General features: G+C 35.2%; 1 protein-coding gene and 1 long non-coding RNA gene across 6 annotated transcripts in view; one reads left to right on the top strand and one right to left on the bottom strand.

Moving 5' to 3' along the window:
* Window positions 1-15035, top strand: part of LOC111772892 (uncharacterized) — a 102228-nt gene that overhangs the window by 1573 nt on the left and 85620 nt on the right. The window contains exon 2 of one of the 2 annotated variants that reach the window (XR_011437102.1): window positions 1149-1284. The exons of the other annotated variant lie outside the window; for it this stretch is intronic. This is a non-coding gene — a long non-coding RNA (uncharacterized lncRNA). The remainder of the gene's footprint in view (window positions 1-1148; window positions 1285-15035) is intronic. 2 annotated transcript variants of the gene reach the window in all.
* LOC100068176 (UDP-glucuronosyltransferase 2A2) overlaps window positions 5502-15035 on the bottom strand; it is a 66929-nt gene continuing 57395 nt past the window's right edge. For all 4 annotated transcript variants that reach the window (XM_001916445.4, XM_070262382.1, XM_005608736.4 and 1 more), the window contains 4 exons: window positions 14439-14570; window positions 12735-12822; window positions 12047-12266; window positions 5502-7378 (listed from right to left, as the gene is read on the bottom strand). In XM_001916445.4, the coding sequence (XP_001916480.2) occupies window positions 7099-7378; window positions 12047-12266; window positions 12735-12822; window positions 14439-14570 (720 nt within the window). In that variant the 3' untranslated portion in view covers window positions 5502-7098. The remainder of the gene's footprint in view (window positions 7379-12046; window positions 12267-12734; window positions 12823-14438; window positions 14571-15035) is intronic.

Raw genomic sequence — 15035 nt, 5'->3', positions numbered from 1 at the left:
GTCCAAGCTCAAGATAGTGGCTGATTCTGTTTCTGGTGAGAGCTGTCTTTCTGGCTTGCAGACAGCCACCTTTTTGCTATGTCCTCACATAGTGTTGAGAGAGAGAGCTCTATGGTGCCTATTCTTATAAGGAGACTAATCCTATTGGATTAAGGCTCCACCTTTGTGACCTCATTTAACCTTAATTATCTCCAGATAGTCCCTGTCTCCAAATACAGTCATATAGTGGGTTACAGCTTCAATAAACAAAATTTAGGGGTGCACAATTCAGTCCATAGCAAGTGGTATCATGACTCCTCAAATCATCTTAGACTGAAATGTGTTATGATTTGAAATCTGTTGAAATGTTTATAGTGGGAAAGTTTTGTAAGTTCAAATTAGCTCAATGTGATGTTAATGGAAGTTTCAGATGTTTCTGACTAAGTTTGAAAGCAAAAATAGAAAAACAGATTAGATTAGGCCGCTGAACTCACAACTCATTCATGGAGAAATAAAAACCTGTATGGAAGTTGTAAAATGATACCTATGTCATGTAGCTGAATTGAAATCATGACTATCAGGCCCCAAATCTAAACGTGGTGGTGAATTACAATGCCTGTTGTATTTGTTTTCAGGGACTGCCATAACAGAGTACCACAGATTGGGTGGGTTAAACCATAGAAATTTGTTTTTTCAGAGTTCTGAAGTCAAGAAGTCTAGGATCAAAGTGTTGCCATGGTTGGTTTTTTCTGAGGCCTCTCTTCTCAGCATTTATGTGGTTGTCTTCCCGTTTACATGGTGTTCTTACTCTATATATGTTTGTATTGACTACATTTTCTTGTTTCATGTATACTTGATTCTCTGGTATTTGGGGCCTTGATCCTGAAGGGATCCTGGAGCTAGCCCTTCCAAGGTCCAGCTAATTTCTAGAGATAGCAAATGACTGCCTTATGAGTGTACCTTAGATATACAAACCAACAATTCCAGAGCCCACATAAGCAAACATCTCCTTATATCAAGTTTCCCCACACTAAGCCAATATTCTCCTGCCTTAAATTACTCCAGGGCCAGGTACCAGACAATTAGGGACCACCTCTATAGCCCAGAGCTTGCTGAAATTATTCAAATTATCCAGTCATAAACTCACACAGTCTACCTACCTTGCCTAGGCCATTCCTTCCTGAAAAACTCCAGTAAAGGCTCTGGGCCATGCTCTGCCCTCTCCTCCTCCTGCCTTCTGATCAATCCTGATCCTTTCCTATGTGGTGCTGCATGATGTATCATACCTCGTGTTTCTAGAGATCGGTAAGTGTAAGTACTTCCTTCATAACATTTCTATATGTTCTGTCTTACCACGTCTGATTAAAACAAATCCTGGATACATTTTAACACAAGTATGTGTTCAAATTTCTTTCTTAAAAGGAAACAAGTCATATTGTCAGCCCATAAAACGTGTTAAATGTGCAACCTCACAAATTTCCCTGATCTCATATCAGGGTACTGATTAGGAATGAATGAGATCCTGAGTTTTAGAAAGTGACATTTCATCAGTCACAGATATAACTGAGAAAACTGTTTTTTTAAAACACCTTGAGCTTCTCTTAATGGCACAAGTTTACTCTCCTTCCCTAGCTGAAGAAACTACCTTTGTCTTTATAAAGACTTTTTATTGACTTCTCTTGGAATAGAGACCCAACAAGAGCATCTATACTTTTCTCATGACCCAACTCTACCATTCCTTATTGCTTCAGCCCGGGTGGAGAATAATAAAGTTTGCTTTGAGAGAAGCTCACCTACACAGCAAAAAGAATTAATATTTTATCAGTTTGATGGAATGAACTAGAGGCCTATTTTTCAAGGTGTTAGATCAAAACAATAAAAAAAAAAGTAAGACTGAATCATGCCAACTTCACATAAGTTTACTCTTATCCCTGAGTTTGAAGTTAATGTGTGGATCCAAGCAAATAGTGATGCCAAATCAGTCTGTTGGGTTGAATATTTGAAGCTGGGACATAATTGTGGCTTTTAGTTAACAAAGTTGAAATGCCAGAACCTCTTTGATATACTATATGAGAAAGACTCTATAGGCTGAGGGAGATGGGAATGTTAGAGAGGCTCTATCAAGTAGAAGCTGCTCAGATGTCATTTCACTATACCACGGAAATGCATTGGTGAGAGGCACAGCAGCTTCCTTGAAAACCATTGTCATAGTTTTCTTTTGTAAAAGATGAACATGAGAAATGCAGCAATGGAATTGGAGTCCCCAGTTTCACTGGGAATTGCTGGAACTCATAATGGTGGAGGCTGAATGGATTTCTTTACCATCAAAGATATAATTCAGAAAAATTACCAAGTCTAGCCACAAGACCAAAATTGTAGAGTGATTTAACATTCAGGTAATTGTGACATTGACTAATTAATCATATTATCTTTGGCACAAATTATATGAGGCGGCTACTATGGTATTGCTTTACCCTTTATTAATATATAGGATATATCCTACATATAAGCATATATATATGAAATAAGAAATGCCTATATGTAAGAAATAATAAATAGGTATATAAATAATATAACTTTAGATGAGATTTTCCATGGTCACTGTGTGATATTCATCTTATAACTCAGAAAATCCATAGGGATGGTGACTTCAGAAAGATAATAGGATAGGAAGCCCTGGACCCTCCTTCTCCAAATAGGTGCACTGACTCAACAACAATACACGGATGAATTCCCTTTGTGAGAAATTCAGAGACCAGCTGAGCTCTTACACTCTGGGAAATCCTGAGACCAACCACATTAAAGCTGGAAGAAAAATATGTGGTGCCTTTTGCCATAATCTCTCTCTTGTGCTGGGGGGATTGGGGGAAGGACTGAATCATATGTCCAATGTTCTCAATTATCGGGTGGCTGCCGAAGGACTGGTTTTTGTCTTGCCTGAGTCTGAGCACTACAGGAAAAAACCCCAGGGTGGGACCTGCTGAAAGCAAAGGCAACGGTTTGGACTAACGTGCACTTCACATTTGACAATATTCAGACAAACAATCCTAGGATTTTGGAGAAAACTATAACCTATTTTCCTGACATCTCTTTCCATTAAAAAAAAAAAAAAAACAGTCCTGAGTTATTATTGAGTTCTCTTTGAGACCAAACACCTGACCATGGGCACCAAGTGCTACTTATGATGGTTGTTATGTTGTGATAATAACAGAATATGACTGAATGTTAGCAATAACATTCTATAATTAAATAGATATAGTGTATAGTACAGCAGATCAGAGCAAGTCCAGAAAAACGGGTAGGGATATTGTCTTTGCAGGTGGCTTATACTGTCATGGAACCTACTAATGTCTTTAAATAAATCTCAGTCAATCCCCAACTTCAGATTTATGGAGAAATTAGCAATTGAAAGCAGGAAACAGATCCTCAGTGGCAATTTATGTATGCTTATGCATGATATTCTTGCAGCAGTATGAAGTAGCCATTGTTATAACCTCAGTGAAAGGCATTTTTGAAAGATGGTGAAACAAACCCTTCCTAGGGGGTAGAATTTCAAGTAGTATATCTGGATAACTCCTTTTTATGGAGGAAAAAATGACCTGCTTTACAGATCTACAGATTCATGGGCATTAACTAATGAATTGATTGGTTGACCAAAGACATAGGAAGAATCAGAAGGAAGATTAAAGGCAAGAAGATCTAAGGTAGAATTATGTGGATATACCTCATGGAATTTGCATATATTGTGAAGATACTCATATTCTATGGGAATTCCCTCCAGAATTCAAGTGATGTTGACAACTGTCTCAATAATAAGGTGTTCTGCATTAGCAATTCTGTGGATGTCAGTGTCTTTTTCCAACCCTCCAGATTTTGATCGTAAAGCTTATATACAGAGGAGCAGTGGAGAATGGGATGGCTGCACAACATAGACTTCACCTCACCAAGGCTGTCTGGCTACTCCAACTGTTATATGGTCAATCTGTTAATAGAGGATATCTCCTCACCTCCTTCCCAATATGGCACAACTCCCTAGAGTTTTAGCCAGTCAGAAGGTAGAAGATTGCATTGGTCACCTTCCATCCTAGAGGATGCATTTGTTTTCCTTCATAGAAGTAGTTCTAATTTCCAAATAACAGATTCCCCCCTCCTAACCTCTCTGTAGTATTTCTGTCAGCATCACAAACCATGGACATGCAGTCTTAGTAAAAGTCACAGTATTGATATTAACATTGTGTATGACTAGGAAATGTATTTTACAGCTAAGGAAATGCAACAAAGTCTAATGTCCATGGGATATGCTGATTATATCAAGTTTCCCAGTAGCTGTTAAAAGCTTTTTAGGGTTTTAGCTGGGAAACAATACCCTACATATTTCAAGTGCTGTCTTAATGGATGCAGTGTACGTTTTAAATCAAGATTTTAGTTTGAATACATGGGTTCAGATCTCAAGGGGTTGAAAGTGAGAATGGGTCCTCTAACAAGTGTGCTTCACTATTTCCTCAGACAAGTTTGTCTTCCGTTATTACAACTTGGAGTCAAGCAGTTTGGAAGGTGCATTTCTCAAGAGAAGAATATTTCCACCCAATGATACGGCCATAATTTACTTATATTGGAAACTGTGCATGCTTCTTGATTATTTAGAGCTCCTCTGCTTCAGAATTCAATCAGAGAAGGTGTTACTCACCTGGCTGTGGTAAATAGTCCAAAACACCAATGATAAACCAGGTTACTGACACATGATAAGTGTAGGCAAAAATATGTCTAGTATCTAGTAGACTACCAGGACACATCTTAATACTCTAATGTCCAATAGTAAAGGTCAGTGGAGAGTTGTGGTAAATGATTCAGACAGGGCATATTATCACATTCATTTGGAGTGGATGAAGATTTGGATCATTCTACCAGGTGAAGAACTCTGACTAGAGGAGATGCTGGCAAAGGATAAGGGGCACATGGAATGTTTATAAACAAAATAAGTAAAAGCATTAAGTTCAGCCTTCTGAGCATCTCTAAGATCTGAGAATGTAAGAGCTGTGGAAAAATACCCTGGATGACGAGGCTTGATTTCTGCTTTTTAGGGATGAGAGTTTCCTCATCTGAACAGCTAAGAATAATTGCTAGGAAAGTCCATTCTCAGCTTACTTTTTAATCCAAGTATATGCTGCCGTTACACTAACTAACGCAGTTGGTATCACCCAGGAATTTTTGCCAGCTGGCTTCTGATATTCAGGCAAAGGAAGAAACCTATAGATAATCAAAGAGCAGTAGGTGAGAGACCAGGTGAGCAACAACTATTAAGCAGAAGCAAGTCTAGTCTGCAATGGGTGTCCAGTTTCAGAACCCAAATGGGTGCAGAACATAGGTAGTGTCCTGCCCCAGGGATGGCCAGCCCACCTCTCATTAGATCTTAGCCATTTCCTGCATTCTAACTGCAGAAATTTGGTGTAGAGCAAGCATAAACAGCTCTTCCGAAAACAAAATAAAATTACAAAAGTCAAAATACATCAACATGAATCACCTTTTTTTTTTTTTTTAAAGATTTTATTTTTTCCTTTTTCTCCCCAAAGCCCCCCGGTACATAGTTGTGTATTCTTCGTTGTGGGTTCTTCTAGTTGTGGCATGTGGGACGCCGCCTCAGCGTGGTCTGATGAGCAGTGCCATGTCCGCGCCCAGGATTCGAACCAACGAAACACTGGGCCGCCTGCAGCGGAGCGCGCGAACTTAACCACTCGGCCACGGGGCCAGCCCCGACATGAATCACCTTTTAAAAATGTTAACATTTAACAAATACATTTTCATCCTTCACAAAAAACTGTAGAATTTATTTGCGTTTTCAATAATATACATATTCAAAAGAAGCACTTGTATGTTTCCACTATACTGTCAAATTGGAAGTAATTTTTAATATACCAGAATGAAATGAATAAGAATTTCAAAATTTTCAATAAGCCAATGGATGTAATTTATTGCCTCAATTATATATCAAATATGAAATTAAAATTTTAGTTAGACATATTATTTATAAATAATAAAGCAAGCACAATCTTTAATCTACTTTTAAATTAGTTACATTAATGAAAGCTGATTCAAACATGATCATTTGCCTTTAATTAGTGCTTTGGGTAAATACTTACTGTAACATATCCTTGACTGAGCAGGTCTGCTAACATCTTATATCCATAACATAACAATTAATTGATGAATTTAAATTTGTAGAAGATACACACTGGAAAATAATATAATGATCTTATATTTTAGGTAAATATTTGTTTTTTGACAGAAAACTGAATTTGATTTTAAATAGTGATTATGGATTATGAGTATTAATGATTTTTAAATATAATGAATTGACATTTAACTTTAAGGTTATCAGTTGTACTGTTAATTAAAAATTTCATAAAAGTACTAAATTTTTTTCTATATTTCCTATTATTTCCTCTAAAAATGATTTCTTCACCTTTAACATATTGCTAACATTCTCTTTCCCTGAGAAAAAACAATGACTCAATCCATCTCTTTTGTTTGAAGGAAATGCCCAGACTCTTGCACTAAATGGCACTCGAGAACACTTGTTGACTAAAGGCAGGGGCGTAGGTCATGATTATCTATGAGTTCAATGGAAATTTATAGACCTTTCCTAGTGTGATGTGCCATCACAGTTATTATCAATTCATGCTCTGACCCCAGTAACATTAGGCAAGCAGAGAGCTTATTTTTATGAAATATCAAATCATTACTTTTTATAAATCTAAGATTCTATAAATCTTTTATAAATAAATCTTTTTATAACATATTAATATCCCGTGATAATTTCCTAAGTTGCACGTTCTAGGAGAACTTATGAATTTTATTCTTCTGTGTTCTCTACATCCATCAGCTTCAGCATATATTTGTCAGGAAAGTTTGAGGAAGAAGGTAAAGCCACCTGGGAAAAGACAAAGGAAGAAAAGAGCATGCTCACTAGTTAATGATCTTGTTGAATTCCAGGCTTTATCTCTAAGCTAAGGTGGAGTGGGAATTTTGAAAACAGGATGGAGATGATGTGTTTTTATTAAGGTCATTGTGGCTAGAATGAACAGGATTGCCCTTTCAGGCCTTTACAAAACTTAGAAAGATCTATTCCTTCTTTTTCTTCTTTCCTGTTTTACCTAATTTTCGACAAGAAAACAAAAGAGATTTTGCGACCAGGAATATAGCAGCTGCTGCACAGACCAGCAGGAACCCAATCACATCCAAAGAGTGGTACTGGAACCAAGTGAGGTCATGGGCGGCTGGCCGCAGGTGTTTGGCTCCTTTGTGGCGCATGACAAACTCGATCCAGAAGACTGCTCGATCTAGAGGCTTCATTGGCTGATCATGGTGAATTCTTGATAATCTCATAGCATTCTCTTTATAACTGGTAGACAAAAACATAGACAGAAATTAGAGCTTTTGTTTTCATTAAAGATAAGTATGTGATATACATTATATATGATGTAAGCCAAAAGCCATAGATGTGTTAAGGAAAAATTTAATTCTATTTTTTTTATTTCTTTAATTGCAGTAACATTGGATTATAACATTATATAGCTCTCAGATGTACATTGTAATATATTTCAGATTGTGTAGATTACATCATGTTCACCACCCAAAAACTAATTATAGTCCATCTCCTCACATGTGAGCCTAATCACCACTTCTGCCCTCCCCTCCCTTCCCCTATGGTAAGCACCAATCCAATCTCCATTGCTATGCGTTTGTTTGTCATTGTTTTTGTCTTCTACTTATGAGTGAGATCGTACGGTATTTGACTTTCTCCCTCTGACTTATTTCACTTAGCATAATACCCTCAAGGACCATCCACGTTGTCACAAATGGCCGGATTTCATCATTTCTTATGTCTGAGTAGTATTCCATTGTGTATAAATACCACATCTTCTTTATCCATTCGTCCCTTGATGGGCACCTAGGTTGCTTCCAAGTCTTGGTTATTGTGTATAATGCTGCAATGAACACAGGGGTGCATGTATCTTTATGCCTTTGTGTAGGAAAAATTTAATTGTTGCTGTGACATGAACTTAGCTGGTTGCATAGCGTTTTAAGAGTTGTTAAGGGAAAAGCACAGAAGAAATATATTCTTAACAGCATGTGATCAAATGCAAGCAAAACAAAATGAAATAAGCCCAATTTTTCTATGAAGAAATTTTAATATTGTGTAAAGTTAATTTCCAAGATTGTTCCAAGACCAAGATTATGACTAACCCAATACTGTGGGAAAATATCCATTAAAAACTCCATAAGCATGGTTTCTAATGTCTGGCTAGTTAAGCACAGGAAATTGGTAGTCAATATCAGCAAGTCATTTTTGCAGCGTCTGAGATCTTGGCACTGTGAGAATCCCTCCATTGCAGACACTTTTATGTTTGTGATGCAACAGACATTGTCTATATTGGCAATGTCAAAGTTGGATGGAGATGCTAGGGTAATTTTAGAAATGGCAAGAAGATGAACTTTAGGCTTTTAGGGTAAATAGAAATATCTCACTCGAATTAGAGCCCCTAATCAATGTGGCATCACAGTACCAAAAGTTATAGAGTTAATAGCTCTAATGGTCTCTGAAACAACAATGGGCATAAGTATGCATTTGAAAGACAAGTTATGTTTTCACTTGACATTTCTCAGTGGCTGAGCCAGAATCAGTGTGTTTCCCTTTGGTTTTGTGTTAAATACAATTTCCAACATGGAAACATGAAGATGACAAAAGGTAAGTGATTCGTGAATAAATGTCCTAGTGTGAGCAGGACATTATTGGAATTAGGGAAAGAGAAATGTGGCCATCAATCACCAGTGAACATGGTACAGTAGATCCAGCAGCAAGGGGTAATTTACTTGTGTTCTTTTTTGTTCATAGTGAGACAGATTAATCATATACTCTTTCAAGTGTATTAAAAAATAGAGTCAAAAGTGTAATTTCATGGGGCCCATCCTGTGGCCGAGTGGTTAAGTTCATGCACGCCGCTTCGGCGGCCCAGGGATCATGAGTGCAGACATGGCACTGCTCATTAGGCCATGTTGAGGTGGCATCCCACATGCCACAACTAGAAGAACCCACAGCTAAAATATACAACTATGTACTAGGGGGATTTGGGGAGAAAAAAGCAGGAAAAAAGAAAAAGTGTAATTTCACATGGTTCATCCTAATACATTTTAGGCAAACTACAGTGGTGATAAAAGCCTATCTCTTCAAATCACATTTTTTGTTCAAGATTTTCTCCATTTATAGATAGAGATTTAAATTTGAAATACACCTACACTTGATGGATAAACTTGCGTATGTGATTCCAAATAAAAATAAAGTATGCTTTCCTATAAATGAGATAGGAAAATAAAGGACTATGCTCATAAATAAAATGATTATTTACTTTAGTCTGCACTAATGTGTTATGACTATCTTATAATATTATGAATAATTGAAATTATTATGACATGTATTTGAATGTAATCTTTTGTGCTTTTTAATTCCTTTAAGAAATAGGAAAATGTAATACAAATACATCTACATGTAAAATCTACACTAGACTCTTTTTCTTCCCAGATAATTTCAGAATTAGTATTAGGTTTAGGGTTAATGTTAGGATATTTTTAGAATAAATAATTTTAGGTATTTTCTTGGAAAATTCTGAGTATTTATCATTCTATCTTTTGCATCAATCATTTCAAATCAACAATAAACTTTAATGAGCATTCTATGAAATGAATTAGAGCATTAAAAATAATTATAGACCCTAACTACTCTGATACTTAGTAAAATAAACCAAATTATCAGCAACCGACAAACTGATAACAATCTAATAGATTAGACATGAAAGTCATCATTTATGAGAAACAAAAGATCATGCTAAGCCTTGCTGAATCTTAACCCCCTACTCAGCTCCTGAGTTGATATCTATAATCTGAAAATTATGGGAAACATGCATATTAATAAAAGTCATTTAATTGGACTGTGAATGGGAAGGAAAATTAGGCAAGCAGGGTTGACTTTTTAGGATGGATTCAAGGCAAATATTGAGTGTTGTCTCCCTTTTGGAAATTAATACACTGACTCCTTTGTCTGGAAAACCCAAGCACTAGGTCTTTGAACACTTGGTTTTACATAGACTAGGTGCACAAAATTCCATCTGAGTTTACCTTCTCCCCTACCTCCTTGTTTTAGTAATATGAATGGAACGTTACAACTAGCCTTCAAGTTTTGCCTCTGAATAAAAATAATTGACTCTGAGATAACCTGGAAACAAGTTTAAGTATAAGGCACCTATACAAAGTCAGAGCAAATACTGAGACAAGATGAAAAACATGCCTTGAAAAAATGTATACAATATTGGAGAGAAAAACATAAAAACGACAAACTTAGAATGCAATTAGGCATAGTACCTAATTCAAAAAAGAAGAGATTTTCAGTATAATAAGAACATGAGGATTATGAAACAACATAAAAATCAGATTATAAAACAAGGAGATGTGATAAAGGATAAAGGTGAGCTGTTGAAATAAATTGTTAAAAATAGTGCTTTAAAGGATTATAAAGGAATTAGAAACAGCAAGAAATGTTCATGGAGAAAAAGTGAATTCACTAATTTGTGAACTACTAGAGGAAATGTCAGGGAATTAATAAAAGTAAAAATTGATTAGAAGAATTAGGAAATAACAGAGAAAGAAAACAAATCAAAGTATTTTAACATAGAGTACATTGAAATCTGACATCCCTGAAATGGAGAAAAAAAGTGGCACTAAAAGACAAAAAATTAATTTCTGAAAAGAAAAATTGAATAATGTTTATCCTAGATTAATGGTGTTCAAAGGATACACTATAACCCAGGGAAATTGTAGGGAATGATTTATAAAGATACATCACAATTAAGTTTCTAAATTAAAAAAAAAAAAATTCTTTTCCAGACTGAAAAAGAAACACTTAAAAAGAAAAAATAATCAGCTAAGCCTCAAAATCCTAGAGCAGCATTTAATGCTAGAAGACCATGAATTGTACTTACAGAGTTCTGAAGAAAAGAAAGTGAGAGCTAAGTATATTATATTCAGATAGGTGTCATTTTCATATCAGGGCAATGAGCAAATATGGCTAAACATTATCTCAGGGAAGTTAATATCCATGAGTCTTTATTGAAAGAAAATTCTATATAATATATTCAGTTAAGAATGAATCCAAATATTTTGGAATAAAAAATCTCTATTTCAATGGTGATTACTGATTCCCTTAAAATATAGCAAAAAAGACTAAATAAATGTGAAGAAAATAAGTGCCATAAATATTTACAAATTAAAATTTTAAGTAATACATATTGGAAATAAGATTACTCCCATAGCATAAGTTCAACTGTTACTGGCTAAAATTAAAACACATAGTTAAAAATAAACACTCAAAACTAAATATACGTACATTATATTACTCCTAACCTTGGTGAGATTTTTCAGAGAAAAAATTAAGATATAATGATATATTGTATCTAAAGCTCAACATAGTTTATAGATTCATTTCAATTTATCTTAAGCTAAATTAAATAAAATTTAAAATTTTGTTTAAAAATCCACACACCGTACCAATCTATATTTAAAAAATTATTAACTATTCTAATCTCTTCTCTCTCTATATATGTACATACTGATGAAGGGTATATGTCAGTTTTAACAATGATTATTTTTGAATAATTAATATGGGGCAAATTATCACTTCCAATTTTGTACTTACTGAATGGCTATAATATTTAAATAAGCATATGTATTTATAAAAATAAGCATATTATCCAGAAAAAGATGTGAACATTTATGTAATCATTAACATTATTTATTTTGAAAAACATTGAAAGAATATTTGAAATCTTAGCTTTTTTCCCCAATTTTAGCAAATTACTTCAGCAATTTGGGAAACAAAATAATCAAGTAGTTTTTGTATTGGTCATATTACAGCTGTTATTTGAAAATCGACCAATTACAAAGGCATGAAACATTGTACATTTTCCACTATGAAGAGTAATATAATCAATGGTAAGCCTTTGAAAGCAGTAGTACTTACGAAGGATCATTAGTTACTGTTCTCAAGGCATTGAGCAAATCTTCACTTGTCATTGTGTTTATGTCCACCTCCACAGCTGCTCCTTTGGCCTTCATGTGAGCAATGTTATCAGGCTGATCAGCAAACATAGGAACTCCCACCATAGGGACCCCATGATAGATAGCTTCATAGATACCATTGGTTCCACCATGAGTGATAAAAGCTTTTGCTTTGGGATGACCTAGTTTGGGAATTGGGGGAGAACAAGGTGAGGATTTCATTATAACATATTAAAAGAACTTCAGGGAGAGAGGAGGAAAATCTACAGGATAACTCAATAAAGAAGGTGGTGTTTTCTACAAAAGCGGAGCACATGGGGTCTTGTTATTTCATAAAGTTGTGACCCCAGGAAAAGGCAGAATTAATTCCCTCTGTGCAGTCTGGAAAGACTTTACTGAGGAGGTGATATCTGAACTGAGGTTGAAACTGCAAGAGTAACGAGAGTCTTAACTGAAGATGCTCTTTTGTGAACCAGAGGAAGCATGAATTTGTAAAATTAATGGCCAATTCTTTAATTATATCTGCTTTAAAACTGGAAGTAAAATGTGAAAACTTTAAATTATCAAATATTTGTTAAATTTATTTGTTGTTAAAGTTACTTAACTTATCCATCATTCAACTACACAGCTTTTTTTTCTCTCAGTCTTACCAAGAAGATCATTCTGTGGCATCCAGTCATAGAGCCGAGTATTGGCTCCTAATGTGGCTGGTTTCTTTCCTGCGTACCTCCATAAAACCTGTGGAAGACAGTGTTTTAATTTTGCAAGTAAAAACACACAATTAAGGCATTTTAAAGCTTTAGTGTTACTTAGAAATCATGTAGCCAGCTCTACTTTATTTGACAATTGAAAGGAATATAAAAAAGGTGTGGTCTGCACACTTTGAAAGACATAGTAGGACTAGGGGCCAGCCCCATGGCTAGTGGTTAAGGTAGGCTCTCTCCACTTAAGTGGCCCAGTTTCTGTTTCCCAGCATGGACCTACACCTCTTGGTGGCCATGAGGTGGCAGCAGCCCACATAGAAAAGAGAGGAAAATTGGCAACAGATGTTAGCTCAGGGCGATCTTCCTCAGAAAAAAAAAAAAAAAAGTTATAGTAGGACTATTTATATCTACTTTTTTGAAAGGGTTTGTACTAATAGTCTATTTAGTATTGTCACTTTAAAATGATATTTATCACTTAAAAGCTTTTGGGAGTGAGATTGTGAGTGAAGAAATAGAAAACAAACCTGACTAATTTAATCAATGAGAGTATGGGGTTAAAAAGCATTAAAAGAAACATGAATACTGTGTAAATTTGTTTATGTCGTGAGGCCACCCTAGCTCTCAAGTTTCAAATGTAATGTTTTCCAAAAATATAATTAACTTTAGATTTTCATTGCCTAGTTTGTGGATAATTGATTGTCTTTTCTTCCTCCCTCCTTCCTTCCCTCTTCCTTTCTCGCTTGCTTGCTTTATTTGTTTTTTGTAGTTTTTGAGGGAGGCTGAGATAAAGGTTTGCTTATATTCCATTCTTTAAAGAATTGTCTGGTTAGGATGTTAACCTTTTGTTGCGCACTTTTTCTTTTGGGGCACTCTGTAAGACAAATTTCAGGTTAAATACTGAAAGGTGGCAAACTCTTTAACAGAATAGTTTAGAAATAAAAATCTAAAGTTTTAACAGGCCTAATTAGTATACTTGCCGTTAAAGAATTTTATGTACTTTAACTAATATATAAATATAAAGCGTCCTAGGATATTTCATGAATGAGTATTTAAAGAGTAGAAATCTAGATTTGAAATAACAACAAAATTAAAATTAATTTAGTATCATAAATTTAAAAAATATAATGTGACAATAATTTTGGATTTTTTAATATTTTTAACCATAGAAAATCCAATTTGGAAAGATTAGACTTCTACTTCTAAACCAACTACACTTTGATAGAGTTCTAATAAAACCTAGAGATCTGATGTATATTCTTGAGCATGATTCCTCTCTACGCTACATGTAAACTCTTCTTTACCTGGATTAGGGAAGTAACACACTTGAGAACTTTGGGAGTAGTCAGTACGGGTCATAAGATTTCAAATAGTAGAAAGTGATTGGGATCTTAACATTTTCATCTTTATTTCACTGAAAAAAAGACTTCATAAAAAGATGTATTTTCATAGTAATGCAAAGGCTCAGTAGGCAAATAAACAAATGTGCCCAAATACAATATGTTAATGTTTTGTGAAATTTTCCTCATAGGTGGTGCCAGTTATGCTCAATGTATAATGAGTTTCAACTTGCATCTGGAAAGAGTGCTATTAGCCACACTCTCTCTTCAACTGGCAAAGCAGCTGCTTACTAGGATTGGAGGTTGTACTGACCTTCTGTGGAATCTGGGCGAGGGCTGAGGCAATGAGATTGGCTTTTTCTTCTGTGAGATTTTTAACCATTGACCCCAGAGAAAACACCACAACACCATCTTCACCTGAACTTTGGACAAATTCTTCCATTTCCTGCAGAGATAAAATTCTTTCTCTTATAAAAGGGCAGGGGAAAAAAATTTCACCTGCACTTTAAATAAGCAGAGTCAAGAGAAATGTCAGAGACATCCTTAGACTGGTTCTGTCTTCTGCCACATAGAATCATCTAGTCTCTTTAAGAGGAAATATGTCTCTAAAAACTATGGCTTAAGAATATAATGAGTGATTACAAATTAAGTCATGGAACCTAACTGTTATACAAAATGAGTAGGTGATATAGACAGCTCTTCTCATGGTATGTGGAACTATTACTCCCAGGGCTTAATTTTATGAACCCACAGAGTTGTTTGAAAACTCATAAAAATATTCCTTGGGAGGAATATTCCCCAAAAAGTTGCCTGAGCTAGGCTTTTAAAACTTTTAGCATGCCAGTTTATAGCCAATAAATTATTAATAAATTGACCTAACTTCCTCTTAGGCATTCAAGATATTTTTCTC

This window comes from Equus caballus, chromosome 3 (genome assembly GCF_041296265.1).
Source record: "Equus caballus isolate H_3958 breed thoroughbred chromosome 3, TB-T2T, whole genome shotgun sequence".
In the NCBI taxonomy this organism is placed as follows: Eukaryota; Metazoa; Chordata; class Mammalia; order Perissodactyla; family Equidae; genus Equus; species Equus caballus.
Note: the sequence above shows the minus strand (reverse complement) of the source record. Positions and strands in the feature narration are given on the sequence as shown.